The following is a 15,603-nucleotide window of genomic DNA, read 5'->3' on the forward strand; positions in this document are numbered from 1 at the left end:
TCAAGAACGAGGAGGTGTGTGTGTGTGTGTTCCACAACCAAACTTATCACATGCACAGTCAGCACAATCCACAACAAAAGGGCATGAATACGTTGACAGAAATTCATCCTGTTTTCTTCCAAGAATAACAAGTGTTTCCCAAACCTCCCGACTGGACCGCTGGTGTTATACACACACACACACAGACACACACACACACACAGACACTGCACGCTGGGCAACACATGCAGACACAGAACACTACAGGGCCAGGGAACTGCACTGTAAGACAGACACACCACACACACCACACACACAGACAGATAACCCCCAACAGCAATAATTAAAACATTCCCTAGACAAAAAGGCAGCGTATTACTAAGGAAGAGAGAAAGAGAGAAAGAGAGAAAGAGAGAGAGAGAGAGAGAGAGAGAGAGAGAGAGAGAGAGAGAGAACACACACACACACGCTTACACCGACACACACGCAAAGAAGCGGGTTTAAGTGCACTGTTACACACTGAAAGAGCAAACATACTCACGGCACACACAAACACATACTAAAGGATGCACACGCACAGACACACACACACATACTAGTATACTATCTACTACTGTCCGGTGTGTCTGATGCAGTTTTTACACCTCTTTTATAATAATAATAATAAATAGTATTTGGAATATGCCTTTCTGGCACTCAAAGCACTACAGTAAAATGTACAAATTCATATCATGTCATAAAGTTACAAATGAAAGGTTGTGGCCCGCGCTTTCTTACAACTGTAGCGACTGTGTGGAAGAGAGATGGAGAGAGAGCGACGGAGAGAGGGAGAGCGAGAGAGATGAGAGAGGGAAAGACAGAGGGAAAGAGAGAGCAGCAAAAAAGAGGTGTAGGAAACAGCCAGTGCTATAACAGAAACATTCAATATTTACACTTGAACAGGGCTCAACTAGAGACACTTGTGAATGTCATGAATATTTGATTAGGTAAGCAGTGATAGGTAGAGAAAAACAACCATTTCTCTCATAACCGGAAACATACACACACACAACCACACACACACACACACACACACAAACAGAGAGGTAGAGTGTCTTACAAGACTTGTTCCCTGGGTGTGGGCACGTCCAGGACTCGTGAAGGAATCTTTATCACTAAAACGAGTTTCTGTAGTTTTGGTGGAGGCCTTTGAAGTGAGTCCGAAGGTAAACCAAGGAGAGGTTAAGAACTGATAACAACGCTGAAACTGGAGGAATGTGTGTGTGTGTGTGTGTGTGTGTGCACGTGTCTGCGTGTGTGCGGTCGTGCATGAGGTGTGTGTGTGTGTGCACGTGTCTGCGTGCACGTGTCTGCGCGTGTGCGGTTGTGCATGAGGTGTGTGTGTGTGTGTGTGTGCATTTAAAAGCATGTTAATCAAGGAACTTTTGACAAAGATCTTCCGGGCTCACGTGACACGGCAGTGTGTGTGTTCTAAACTCCGCGGCGGCTGTCGTCTGTCCGTGTTCTAAGAAAGGCGGCCATTATATAAAAAGCACCGATGACGTCTTGCGCTACTTTGACTCTAGGGTGGTGAAAAAGTAACACCAATCAATTCTGGGGAAGAAAGCTCCAGTCTGCCTGAAGACAGCCTACGCACCAATTAAGTCTGTGGAAGGAGGAGAGAGTCTACTGCTGCCATTTCAGTGTGTGTGTGTGTGTGTGTGTGCGCGCGCGCGTGTGTAACAGTGCTCTCCATTTGAGGTTGAGAGTTAGAAATATCACAGACAAGTAGTTCCAGTCTGAAGTGTCTCTCCTGGAGCAGGATAAAACAGATCCCTTCCCAAACGACCTCTGGCGTATCTTGTTGCAAAAAGAAGTAGATCCTATTGCGGAACATCAACGAGGACAGACACATTGTGTCCGTTAACGACATGAGCTGATCCGGACGAAGAGGAAACTTAGCGCATCGCTGGTCTTCTTATCATGACTAGATTTCTGTTCTTATCAGACGTCAAGTTCAGATCTATAGATCTGTAAACGATGTCTATCAGCGTATTATGCGCGGGGGGGGGGGCGGGAGGAAATGTGTGGATGCGCTTAAACACACACTTGCATATGCACACACACACACACACAGGACGTTTTAGTCACAAGATGAGGGGCCCTCTGTTTCAAGGCAGTAAAACTCACCCCCCCCCTCCTCCCCTCCCCCAGGGGAAAAGAGAGAAAGACAGAGACAGAGCGGAGAACGACATGAGGGAAAGGAGGGATGGAGGAGGAGGAGGGGAGGAGGTGAAAAGAGGCAGAAATAAAAGTGACATTTCTCCTGATGGTTGCGTTGCGTCGTCAGCCAACACTGGGGACCTGACCTTCAGTTTTATTACAATCTGCCGCCTCTTGACACCGACGCAAGGTGACATGCACACACACACACCAAACCTAGACACACACAGACACCATACACACAGACACCACACACACAGACACCATACACACAGACACCACACACACAGACACCACACACACAGACACCACACACACAGACACCACACACACAGCCCAATTGGACCCTGCGGCTATGACTAACTGGCAACTAACCTAAACAGAGAACCGTCTGGAACTGTCATCTCTGTTTATAACGTGTGTGTGTGAGTGTGTGTGTGTTTGCCATTTCTGTTAAGGATAAAGCACAGAACATGCATATAAACTATCCAGAGGAACAAGAGGAGGGAGAGATAGAGAGAGAAGGGGGAGTGAAGGAAAGAAGAGGGGGGGGAAGATGAGAGGGTAGAAAATAAGTAGAGAGGGACAAGGAGAGAGAGAGAGTAGAGAGTGAAGTGCTGCAGAACAATGAGCCGGTCCTATATCATAGCTGTGTGGAGTGGACAAAGGCCTACATAGCTGCCTCACGCTCAAACACAATGGCTCATTGTACAGACATATCTGCCATTTGCACACACCGGTGAATCATACGAACAACATCCAGACAGAACGAAGTTCTCAAATCTCAGCTGAACACCCCGACGACAGCGCCTCTCCTCCTCCTCCCCCCCTCCTCCTCTTCCTCCTCCTCCCCCCTCCTCCTCCTCCTCCCCCTCTCCTCCTCTTCCTCCTCCTCCCCCTCCTCCTCCTCCTCCCCCTCCTCCTCCTCCTCTTCCTCTTCCTCCTCCTCCTCCTCCTCCCCCTCCTCCTCCTCCTCCCCCTCCTCCTCCTCCTCTTCCTCTTCCTCCTCCTCCTCCTCCTCCCCCCTCCTCCTCCTCCTCCCCCCTCCTCCCCCTCCTCCTCCTCTTCCTCCTCCCCCTCCCCCTCCCCCTCTCCTCCTCCTCCTCCTCCTCTTCCTCCTCCTCTTCCCCCTATCCTCCTCCTCCTCCTCTTCCTCTTCCTCTTCCTCCTCCTCCTCCCCCTTCTCCTCCTCTTCCTCCTCCTCCTCCCCCTCTCTTCCTCCTCCTCCTCCTCTTCCTCCTCCTCCTCCCCCTCTCCTCCTCCTCCTCCTCTTCCTCTTCCTCTTCCTCCTCCTCCTCCCCCCTCCACCTCCTCTTCCTCCTCCTCCCCTCACCCCCTTCTCCTCCTCTTCTTCCTCCTCCTCCCCCTCTCCTCCTCCTCCTCCTTTGTAGTTTGTTGTGTTCCTGTAGTTTGATGTGTTTTGTGGGTTGGTAGGGTCCTGTGGATCGATGTGTTTGGCAAATCAGGATCTTTTATCATTGACTGTCGTCACACAGTTTGCTGCATGCCTTTATGTCCGTTCTATAGATGCGAGGTGGTGATCACACGCCCCACTGTAGGATTCACACAGGTGGTGTGGTGAGGTGCAGGGGACTGTAGGAGGAGAAGACAGGGCTTCACAGAAACACAGCATGGGGGAGAAAAAAACACTAAAGCAACAGTACGGACAGGATGTAGAGAAAGAAACACACACCCACGCGCACACTGTCACACACATACCATCACACACATATACTGTCACACACACACTGTGTGACAAAGTGGGTTCACACACACCGGTGCGCACACACCATCACACACACACCATTGCACACAAACGGATGTAAACAAACAGTCACACACACCGTCACACAAACACACACACGCAGGGCTGGTGAGCCCTGGCACCTTGCCATGCCCACATGGCACAGTGTTCAAACAAACATGCCCAGATAAACCTCTCTGGTTTACCACTGTCAAGCAGCGCTACACAGAACAGTAGAACCACACACAGTAGAACCACACAGAGTAGAACCACACACAGTAGAACCACACAGAGTAGAAACACACACAGTAGAACCACACAGACTAGAAACACACACAGTAGAACCACACACAGTAGAACCACACACAGTAGAACCACACAGACTAGAACCACACAGACTAGAACCACACACAGTAGAACCACACACAGTAGAACCACACAGACTAGAACCACACACAGTAGAACCACACAGAGTAGAACCACACACAGTAGAACCACACACAGTAGAACCACACAGAGTAGAACCACACACAGTAGAAACACACACAGTAGAACCACACACAGTAGAACCACACACAGTAGAACCACACAGAGTAGAACCACACAGTACAACCACACACAGTAGAACCACACAGAGTAGAACCACACAGTACAACCACACACAGTAGAACCACACAGAGTAGAACCACACAGTACAACCACACACAGTAGAACCACACAGAGTAGAACCACACGGTACAACCACACACAGTAGAACCACACAGACTAGAAACACACACAGTAGAACCACACACAGTAGAACCACACACAGTAGAAACACACAGTTTGCAGTCCCATTCAGTTTCATCAACTTTTCACAGTAATTCAGTTACGATCCCGTTCTCATTACTAAGACTCAATGCCGTGTCTACTGTTAGTTGTTAGCAGTTACTGCCTGACACACACACACACACCTGCGTACAGTTGTCCTTCACCTTCTCATAGCACTTTTCCTACATTGATCTGAAGAGCACACACACACGCACCCAAACATTCAACACGCACTCAGGTAAGGAGTAAGTCAAAAACACACACACCCTGAGGTAAGGAGTAAGTCAAAAACACACACATACTCACCTCACTTCACTGACTTTAAACACCCTCATGGACAATTCTTTTTTGGACCACTCACACGGTCAAACATTCCACCTTACAACACACACCCACACCCTTTAGGCTTTATCACAAACACACCAGGTCACACAAAATCTGGCTCAAATATCAGCAACAATAGAACCCATTATTCAATAACTTCGGGTCATTCAGCTAAGATTCCTAACCATGTAAAAGCAAACATTCCTTCCTCACAAAAAAAAACAGGACTTGACCTTGACCTTGGAACAAATTCTTAAATCCTCATGATTTTGTCAATATGTATGGGGCCAGCATCAATGTGTGTGTACTCAGTGTACCTGGTTTGTGTGCGTGTGTGTGTGTGTGTGTGTGTGTACCTAAAACACTCCTAAATGGTGCATTAACCCATTGAACCAGCATGCCCCAATCATCCAAAAAGCACAGATAACTCGGACCAATCAGAAACGCACAGAGTCAGTTAATGGCCCTGTGTTATCTAAGTATGACAACCAGACCAAAAACACCATTTGGAGCCAGAACACTTACATAAATTTAAGGTTAGGAAGAGGACAGGCTGTACAGGGTCAAGGGTTGAGGATTGGGGGGCAGGGACTTTGATCAGGGTAAGGTTGAGGAGAGAGAGAGAGAGAGAGAGAGAGAGAGAGAGAGAGAGAGAGAGAGAGAGAGAGAGAGAGAGAGAGAGAGAGAGAGAGAGAGAAAGGGGACAGAGCGAAGGGAGGAGAGGGAAGGAGAGACAAAGAGAAACTGTGAGGGAAAGAAGGAGAGAGACAAACAACAAGAGAGAGTATCATTTTTGCCCAAAGTTCAAACAGATTTATGGTGCTTCAGTTATTTGTCAAGGCTTATACTGCTTCAGTACGCTCACACACACACACACACACACACACACACACACACACACACACACACACACACACACACACACACACACACACACACACACACCCTTGTTGAACTAACCCCCACAGACAGTAACAAGACAGGCGGGAGAAATACACAGTCACCGTGACAACGGAGCCCCTCCTAAACCTGACACCCGTAGGAGTTAGAAACGGAGCATTCTAAAACGCCTCACAAACGTTTAGCTAACAAGGTCTCCATGTTTCCAGGGCATTTCCTCCCAAGGTGAGGAGGTGGGGAGGAGGAGGGGGAGGAAGGGGGGGGGGGGTTCCTGTAGTGTGAAACACATGACACTGACACTGTGACCTGTTCAACTTCCACCCTCTACCCTCTACCCTCCACCTCTACCCTCTACCCCCCACCTTTACCCTCTATCCTCCACCCTCTACCCTCTACCCTCCACCTCTACCCTTTACCCCCCACCTTTACCCTCTACCCTCCACCTCTACCCTCTACCCTCCACCTCTACCCTCTACCCCCCACCTTTACCCTCTACCCTCCACCCTCTACCCTCTCTCTCAAAATGTGCTGGTGAAACGGAAACTAACATACTGATGTTCAATATGATGACTTGGCAAGAAGAGAGGGAGTTATCAAGAGAGTGGCTAGCCCTCTCACGGATGACTCAGTACCTCTGAATCTGATCTGGATGTGAGTCTCTTGAGGACGACTCAGTATTTCTGAATCTGATCTGGATGTGAGTCTCTTGAGGAAACGCTCGAGCCGTTCTGACACGTTCCTGGGAGCAGGGTGTGGGACATCTTGTTACCTTGTTGTTCGGCTCTAAATGTTCTCTGAAGAAAACTCACACTCTCATGGTTCTCAAGATTCGAACACAACATGAACATGAAATAATCTAACCAAAATATTGTACACCTAGCGCAGACACACACAAAAGGGAGCTGTCAACACACTCACACACAATTCACAGGTCTGTTTTATGCAACATTTGCGTTGTTTCTCTGTGCATGCTGACAGGTCGAGAGGAGAAGGGAAAGAACAGATTAGAAAATGGAACCCCACCACCAACACAATCCCCCCTGACCCCCCCCCCACACACACACACACACACACCTGCACCCCTCCCCCCTTCTCCCCTCTGATTTAATGAAACACGTTTATGTATATATATATATATATATATATATATATATATATATATATGCAAAAGAAGAAGAGAATTAACTAGATGAGAAAACAGGAGGCAAATCTCTGGTGTCCATTTGCACATTACTGAAATACCAATGATCTAAAGAAAGAGAGGGAGGGGGAGAGGGAGTATATTTGTACAAAGAGAGAGGGGGGTATATTAACAAAGAGAGAGAGAGAGACAGAGAGAGAGAGAGAGAGAGACAGAGAGAGACAGAGAGAGAGAGAGAGAGAGAGAGAGAGAGAGATAGAGAGAGAGAGAGAGAGAGAGAGAGAGAGAGAGAGAGAGAGAGAGGAATTTATAGATTCAATATTTTTGATGGCCAGCGTTGAAGACCCTAACCCTCCTCCTCAGCTCCCACCTCGCGCCGTCAGTCCGGAGCCACAACATCAGTCACAGAGCGTGATGTCGAGTCTCTAAACCCTGAGAGTTGGGATCAAAACTGATAATATCTAATCGCATTAACCTTTATGTAGCGGGCTGCTCGCGTCGTCACAGCCCAAGGCAAACAGTACTGTCCAACGGAGAAACTGGTCCCACGAAGCCACAATCGTGTATTCGGCTGAAGCCACAGACTTCTGTAGGTCATGCCCAGTAAACACAAAGCTTAATACGATAAAAACGTGCTAATTGATTTATTGAATAGCGGCGTCGAGAGATATGATAGTTAGCCTTCAGTGACTGGTACAGGGATGCGCTTTTTGAGACAGGTTTCAAGATCAACAAAGGGGAATTTACAAAAGTAAACAACGCATTCGGATGTAAACATGTTTGTTCCGGGGCCAGGTTCATAACACTCAGCAATATTGAGGGAAGGTTTCATTGTTTGAGATCATAAGAACAGTTCCTCAGTAGCGATTTAGAGTCAACGGGTCAGCATAAACACTAAACAGTTTCCCTACAGAAACCAATCCAGCCGCACACCCCGTGCAGTCTACCCCGTAACCTGGCTGTCAGCTATGAAATGTGCAGATGAAAGATAGATTAGAGAAAACCTCAGGTTTAGAATCTAGTAACCCCGAAGCGGGTTAACAGATCAAGGGTGAAGTGGAAGATAATCTCGCAATAACATCGGATATTCAAATTTAAATGGATTAAACAGAGGCTAATGAAATAAAATAAAAAAGGGGGAGGGGGGGGGGGGGGGTTGGAATACACGTAGGCTATAACAGAAATAGGAATTAAACACACACACAGTAAACTAAGTATCAATATTGGGGTTGTTTGGATATTGCGAACTTGTGCTAGGCTATATTATATGAGTTTGGGGGATAACACACTACATTTAGCCCTATAGGCAAGTCAATCGGCGTGGCAACGAGACATTTTCAATAATCTCACTATCAATAATAAGCAAAATCATTGCGCAATGTACGGGCAAAACTGCACTCAACAAAATATCCAACTGCAGAGTTGTGTGTCATCCATAACAACAATGTAGCGAATCGTTTCAACAAGTCGCATTGCACGTTTCAGCTCTGGTCAGCGCCAATCTAACGCAATGCCATTTCTTTGTCAACCCCCACCTTCCCTAAAATACAAAATTATTTCTGTGACATTTCCCCAATGCAGCAATGCGCGTTCACAGGTGCTGATTTCGAGGGCAAAAAGGTAGCGCGCATCACCAAACCTCCGGCTTAGGTTTTTAAAGAGGGGGGAGGGCAGTGCGCGCCCTCCCCCCTCTTACAATAAAGATATAAGCGCGCACCCAAGCAGGACCGTCGCTACCTCATTGGCTAAGACACAATTCCATCTGCACACGTGACACGCCCTGCTTACAATAAATAAACAGCTATGAAATAATAAAGAAAAAATATTCCCACGCTCCTAAACCACATAAAACCGGAAACACTTTATTATAACGATATACTGAATCATCTATCACAGTCTACATGCATAAAACCATTAACAACAACACCAGAAGCTCTTTGAAAAACTTAAAACTATATGTTTGGGTAGGTCCAGGGGAGGCGGGCGGTGCGTACGGCAACTGCCAAGCGTAACAAAAAAATGACAGCTCGCGCATCGTCTCCCCTACAGCCAGAGACACTTGCCCACTCCAAAGCCCCCAAACAGCTTGCAATCAGAAGGTTTTTTTTACCCGAAAACCCAACACCCCGGCTCTCCAGCCGACCCTCCATGCAATGTCAAACGAGCTTACCTACACAGTGAATGAGTTTGTGCCGCCACGAGTCAAGTTCCTGCCGAAAGCCGCGCCTCTCTATCGTGCATTGCTGCCTTTTGCACGGACTCGCCATTTTCTATCGGCCCCTCCCGCGGACGCGCACATTCTGCCCGGTGCTTTCCTGCGCGCACGTCACCAATAGCCTACTGTACTTTTTTGAGGGTTATGGGTGGAGTAAAATATGGGGACTTCGCTGCAGCATCCCTCCCTCTCACTCACTCCCTCCCTCTCGCTCCCTTCCTCTGTCTCTCTCTCTCTCTCTCTATGTGTGTCTCTCTCTCGCCCTCCCTCTTTTTTTCCTCCTGCATGTCCCACCCTCCTAAAGACGCCCACGAGCTCAGTGGGCTTAATAGATAATTGAGTCGTGGTATTTTGGGATATATCTTTACGGAATGTTAGATCGATATCGTCAGTAACAAAACTAAATCACAAAATCCTCATAGTTACAAATTCAATAGAGATCTTATGACAAATGCCACTAATTCTGTACATGGGTTTGCACTGCGGTGGTGCAATTAGTTGCGGCATTTCGCCTATCAAGTCCTCTGACGCCCAAGACTCTTGATTCAGTAATAAAATAATAGTACAATATTTTTTTATTCAAAATGGTTCAATGAATTGTATCAAATGTTTTTCTTTGGTTAGGGTATGAGAAGCTTGTGAAAGCAATTTATCGTTAAGCTAAGCAACTATTGTTGTTAGCTATTCTTCATTCTTCAATATGAGAATATTTTTCTTGCCATCAAATATGATCACATCAAACAACGTCCAAATCAAAACAACTAATCGTTGAACTTTTTAAATAGATATAGCCTACTTTGACTAAATTCCTTGTTCTGTAGGATATTTGACCAGCTGGGTTGATCAGTTTAGACTTCGTTCACCGAACAGCACACCGGGCTGAGTAGGTAAAAGACGGACTGGGATTTTTGTTTTTTTATTTTTTCGTTTTTTTTGTGCGTATACGTGTTCTTATATGTGTTCTGGATTCCAGAAAGTTAATCAAATTATCCCACTATAGCAGGCTTTATGGCTTCCTGCTTGCTTGCGTTTGAGGTATTTTTAAGGACAGGAAAATAATTTCCTCAAGGCTACTTTGCCATATTGGTTTGGATGACCACCATCCTATACGCCTTGAGACAAAACACATACACACATGCAGCTGTTTTTGGCGCACTGGGTGTCATAAATCACATTTCATATAAGTAAGCCTATGCACTATACTCTAATCACCAAATTGAAACACGAAGTTACATAATGTCATTAAATGCGAACCTATGTGTCCATTTTATTTCTCTTCAGAGCAGCAGCAGGCACATAAAAGGCAAGGGCAAACGGTTTAACAAGGGAGCACTCCAGCTAATTAAACCGGTGAACTCCGTGAAACGGTTACGGGTTTGCCCTTTAGAAAGATGTCTTCCTCGGCGAGTTGGATGCTGAGGCAAATCAGCCAATCGGAGGAGCGTTTGAATGAACGTTGTGCGGAGATACTCAATGGAAGCGCGCCACCTTGGAGTGATGCTGAAGCCGTCGTGCCAGGAGATGCGAGGCTAAGGAAAGCTAATTTCCTCTGGTAGGTGAAGACACTCCACGGCACATCCCCGTGATTCCATTCAGTGATGTAGGAAACGTGGATTCACTTGATCCTAGATACCCAACAGGTAAACACTTGTTTGTTTACGACCGGTTGAGACTATCGTCTTGTGAGTCTGGATGTTAGCCATTTGGGTTCATTTTCTCCTCTCTCTTTGCCGGCGGGGTGAGAGAATGGGTTCGTTACTGTGGCAACATTTGAGCGAGACATATACACTCACGCTGTCGTTTGTAGATAGATACATTTTCAAATAAAAGTAGAATCTGGTGGATTTATATGTCTGAAGTTGTCTGCGTAGGCCTATGTGTTACACTTGCACAATGACATTCTGCAATTTAGGTTCATTTGCCTGAAAAGTCAGCTGACACCAAATGCTATTGTAGCTTATCGAAATGAATGAACCTTTGATGCTTGTCTTGTATATTGGTTAAAAAGGATGGGCATAGTTAATGGTTCTTAGACTGTACCCTCTCTCTATCTAATAGGATATGAATGTTTTGAAGATTGTGTTTCCTTTATTATGTCATCGTCTCGGATACTTAACACGGCTAATTCAACCTATCGCCTAATCGGTCACCGAAAGGCTCTTGTGTGCATGCAAAATGGGCCTTTCTGGTACAAAACCACGCCATCTCAAGCACTTTTATAGACATGTGACAAACAAGTGTCCATGGTAACGCAGCACGCTCCCTGTGAGTCAAAAAGGCTGCCCCCGCGGGGTCAGAGTTTTGAGCGTGCGCCGAAAACAAGGTCAACGCTTCGGGGAGCGCGTGTGTAAATGTCACCAAACTTCACAAGCATCTGAGATAGAACGAGTTAATTATAAGATCTAGCTAATAAACATTTGGGTGTGGTCTAAGGTTTTCAGTTATCATTCCCAACCTTAATCTCTCTCTGTATGTCATGGTTTTTCTCTCTTTCTCTCTTTCATTTCTCTTCCTAATTGTTTGTCTCTCTCTCTCCCTGGTGTGTCTGTGTGTGTGTGTGTTTATGTACTCCAGGACTGCAGTGCCATGACCTTAACAAGAGGTTCCTTCACCTACTCTAACGGAGAAGAGTATCATGGGGAATGGAAAGAAGGCAAGGCCATCTCTCTGTTCATCTCTCCATCCCTCTCTCTCTCTTCCTGTCGATCTAAACACATTCAGAATATGTGGACAGAGAATCTGAACTGTCCTCTGTTGCTCTAACGCTGACTTCTGAACGGATCGTTTTTTTTTCCACGTTTGTGCGTGATGGTGTGTGTTCAAAGAATCACACAAGAATTTGTCTCCAGTTCACAACAGCGTCCATCTATCCATGCATACATGGACTGCATGGGTATATAAAGATGCGCCGATTCCCGATTGAAAACACCACACACACGCGCACACACTGTATCCAAGAGCGCAGTTTTGCATGAATTATTCAAACAGGAAGTGTTTTCCCAGCGTCCAGGTTGTGAGCTATCGTGTTGGCATGCAGGGAGAGTGTGACCGGAGATATCCTTTACATTCAGCTGCATGCAGGCCTTCATCCTCCTGCATGGCTACTGGGGACTGGCTCCTCCTCTGGCCTATTGACTTACATGAAAGCCTGACAAATTCAGCCAGGGCCCAATTAGCAGTAGTCTGTGACCCCGTCACACACACTCACACTCACACTCACACACACACACTCACACTCAAACACACAGACAACCACACACAACCACACACAGAATAAGATTGGCATGACGGGTTGCTAAGAAGCGCATGACTGTCTGGCGAGGGATGAAAACCTCATCTAAAGAGAAGGGAGAGAGAGATAGAGATGAAGAGGAGAGAGAGAGACAGACAGGGAGAGAGAGATAGAGATGAAGAGGAGAGAGAGAGAGAGAGAGAGAGAGAGACGGGGGAGGTAAAGGGAGAAAGACAGACAGGGAGAGAGAGAGAGAAGGGGAAGAGAAAGAAGATAGATGAGAAGAGGAGAGAAAAAAGAATATCAGAAATGTCTCTCTATCTATGTCTCTCTCTGTCTCTCTCTGTCTCTCTCTGTCTCTCTCTGTCTCTCTCTCTCACACACACACACACACTCACACATCTTAAGCGCTAGTATAGGTAATAAAAAGGTGCAGGTAAAAGGATTCCGGCATGTTCTTTTGGAGGTTTTAAGTGTCCCTCTCCAAGTGATGTGATATTAGAGGATGTATCCACGACTGACAAATGGACAGCCTGATGTAGTGTTCAAGGAGGAGTGTTCACCCCCCAACACTCCCTCAACATAACCCTCTCCCCTCCCCCTCCTCAACCCTTCCCTCAACATAACCCTCTCCCCTCCTCCTCCTTACCCCCTCCCTCAACATAACCCTCTCCCCTCCCCCTCCTCACCCCCTCCCTCAACATAACCATCTCCCCTCCCCCTCCTCACCCCCCCCCCCCCCCTCAAAATTACCCTCTCCCCTCCCCTCCTCACCCCCTCCCTCAACATAACCTTCTCCCCTCCCTCTCCTCACCCCCTCCTCACCCTCTCCCCTCCCTCTCTTCACCCCCTCCCTCACAGTGAAGGCAAAATTGTGGTCTGGGTAATCATGTGCGTTGTGTGTTTTTGTTTGTGTGTGGTATGGTTTGTGTGTGTGTGCATGTGTGCATGGTGTGTGCATGGTGTGTGTGTGGCAGGTCTGAGGCACGGGCTGGGTCAGCTGACGTTCTGTGATGGAACCTGCTACATCGGCCAGTTTGAGAACGGCCTCTTCAACGGTTGTGGAACCCTGGTGTTCCCTGATGGGTCAAGGTCAGGCCAACAGTATGACATGATGTCATCATGTCTATGTCACAATATCTCAGTCTATCCATCTGTCCGTTTCTTTGTGCCCTTGTCTCTGTCTATCCCTCTTGATCTTAAACTGAGTTCACAATAACAGGATCCATCAAGTGGAGTCTTAACAAAGACAGGTTGCTAAGGCAACATGTTGAATTTATAAATCAACACAGCAGTGTTTATATATTTTCTACCGTTGCTTGTCTCTGAAAAGTTAGTTCAGTTTATTTTAATGATCCCTGGCATCTTCAAGCTAAAGGTTATTTTAAAGGTTAATTATTGGGATGAAATGTAATGTAATAATTGCTCTTGCAATATTCAAAACTATCTTTAGAGAAGCTTTATCCAGTTTGTGTGTTTGTTTAAGTAACAGGAACAACGTGTCATCTACCACAGATTTGTAATGGTTCAATTAAGTAAGATATTTTTCTTTCAAGCGGGGGGAATATTACATTCTCAAGGTTAGAGAGTAAGCCACACAGTAACTGTGGGCACTTTCATTTAAAGGACAGAACTTAAATTTATTTTTGCGTCTTTGACTCGGGTGTCCATGGCAACCTCTCTTCAGTCCTGTGGTGTTGTAGTGTGGGCCGTGTGGCAGGCCTAATTAAAAACACTTTAGTTCCCTATAACCTCTGACCATGAAGCCACGGTTGGATCAGGCTAAATGAACATCTTCCTCATTCTTTGTCTGTTTTTATTATCGTCGTTTTATATAGCTGGAAATCTGTCTGTGTGTGTGTGTGTTTCAGGTACGAGGGGGAGTTTGTTCAAGGGAAGTTTCAAGGCGCAGGTGTTTTCAGTCGTTTTGATGGGATGAAGTTTGAGGGGGAATTCAAGAGTGGGTGTGTGGATGGCTTTGGTAAGCACACACACACACACACACACACACACACACACACACAAGTACACAAACAACCATCAACCCTTTTTTTTCTTCTTTCATTATTAGTATCATTTTTAAAATGACGGCAATGTTGAGTTTGACATTTGAACAGCTTTTAATTATTTTTAATTATTTGATTATTCGAATTGCGATTAATTTGTTTTCTCTGCCTCCCTCTGATTGTAAAACCAAGTGGATGTTTTTGAGAGAGGAGGGAGGGAGGGAGGGATGGATGGAGGGACTCCAAGGAGTAGATGAGATGCTCAGCAGCATTGTGTATTTAGCAAAAAACACTCTTATAAAGTTAAACAATTGTAATTTAACATTGCATATTTATAAAAAAAAGATCTTGTCAAGGTATACCATCTTTGTACAACAGTGTGTGTTGATGTAACGTGATGTGTTTGGGTGTACTGTCCCTTTACCGCGGGCAGGCGTGCTGACGTGTGCTGAGGGACACCAGAGCGGTCCCAGCGCCTACCAGGAGGGCGTGTTCCAGCACAACCAGCTGCAGAGCAGGGAGGGCCACCAGGGGGCGGCCCAGCGGGCGCAGGAGGCCGCGGCCAGGGCACGCACGCTCTCCCTGTGACCCCCGTCGCAGGAGCCAGAGACGGACGCCCAGGCCGACACGAAGACAGATCAAACTCATGGACTCATGAAACACAGAAACTGACACAGACACAATCACAGAGCCAGACCATGTTTCAGGACTAGCTGGTAGCAGGTGGACGGGGCAGTGTGACAGGGGTAAGAGGGTAACAGGGAGGATGGGTGCACCAGGAGTAGGGGGAATAGGGTGGGCCAGGTACCCATGATGCAGTTATCTGGAGAAATGGACTTGGTGAAAAAGGAGTCTAACAGTGTCATGTGACTGATAGCCAATAGTCAATTAGGCATGGGGGGGGGGGGGGGGGCGGTGAGGGTTGTGGGGGCGGTAAGGGGTGTGGGGGGTGTGGGGTGGTGGGGGATGAGGGGGGGGTGAGGGAAGTGAGACGTGTGCAATTGTACAAAACAAAGGGTTCAACTCGAGAAAGAATAGTGTGGACAAGCG

The 15,603-nt window shown here is 46.8% G+C and overlaps 1 protein-coding gene across 1 annotated transcript; it reads left to right on the forward strand.

Moving 5' to 3' along the window:
- Positions 1-10,585: 10,585 nt before the first annotated feature.
- Positions 10,586-15,426, forward strand: LOC146237440 (uncharacterized). The gene is made up of 5 exons (XM_084685627.1): positions 10,586-10,955; positions 11,890-11,968; positions 13,525-13,639; positions 14,419-14,528; positions 14,987-15,426. The coding sequence occupies exons 2-5, from the start codon at positions 11,902-11,904 to the stop codon at positions 15,139-15,141; spliced, it is 447 nt and encodes a 148-aa protein (XP_084541753.1). The 5' UTR covers positions 10,586-10,955; positions 11,890-11,901; the 3' UTR covers positions 15,142-15,426.
- The last annotated feature ends 177 nt before the right edge of the window (positions 15,427-15,603 follow it).

Source organism: Hypomesus nipponensis, chromosome 21 (genome assembly GCF_054491055.1).
Source record: "Hypomesus nipponensis isolate SF chromosome 21, ASM5449105v1, whole genome shotgun sequence".
Lineage (NCBI taxonomy): Eukaryota > Metazoa > Chordata > Actinopteri > Osmeriformes > Osmeridae > Hypomesus > Hypomesus nipponensis.

Excerpts from the sequence above, each read along its gene's own strand:
- LOC146237440 (XM_084685627.1), top strand. The coding sequence starts at position 11,902 with ATGACCTTAACAAGAGGTTCCTTCACCTACTCTAACGGAGAAGAGTAT. Across the intron at positions 11,969-13,524 it reads TCATGGGGAATGGAAAGAAG|GTCTGAGGCACGGGCTGGGT; the intron begins GCAAGGCCATCT and ends TGTGTGTGGCAG. Across the intron at positions 13,640-14,418 it reads GTGTTCCCTGATGGGTCAAG|GTACGAGGGGGAGTTTGTTC; the intron begins GTCAGGCCAACA and ends TGTGTGTTTCAG.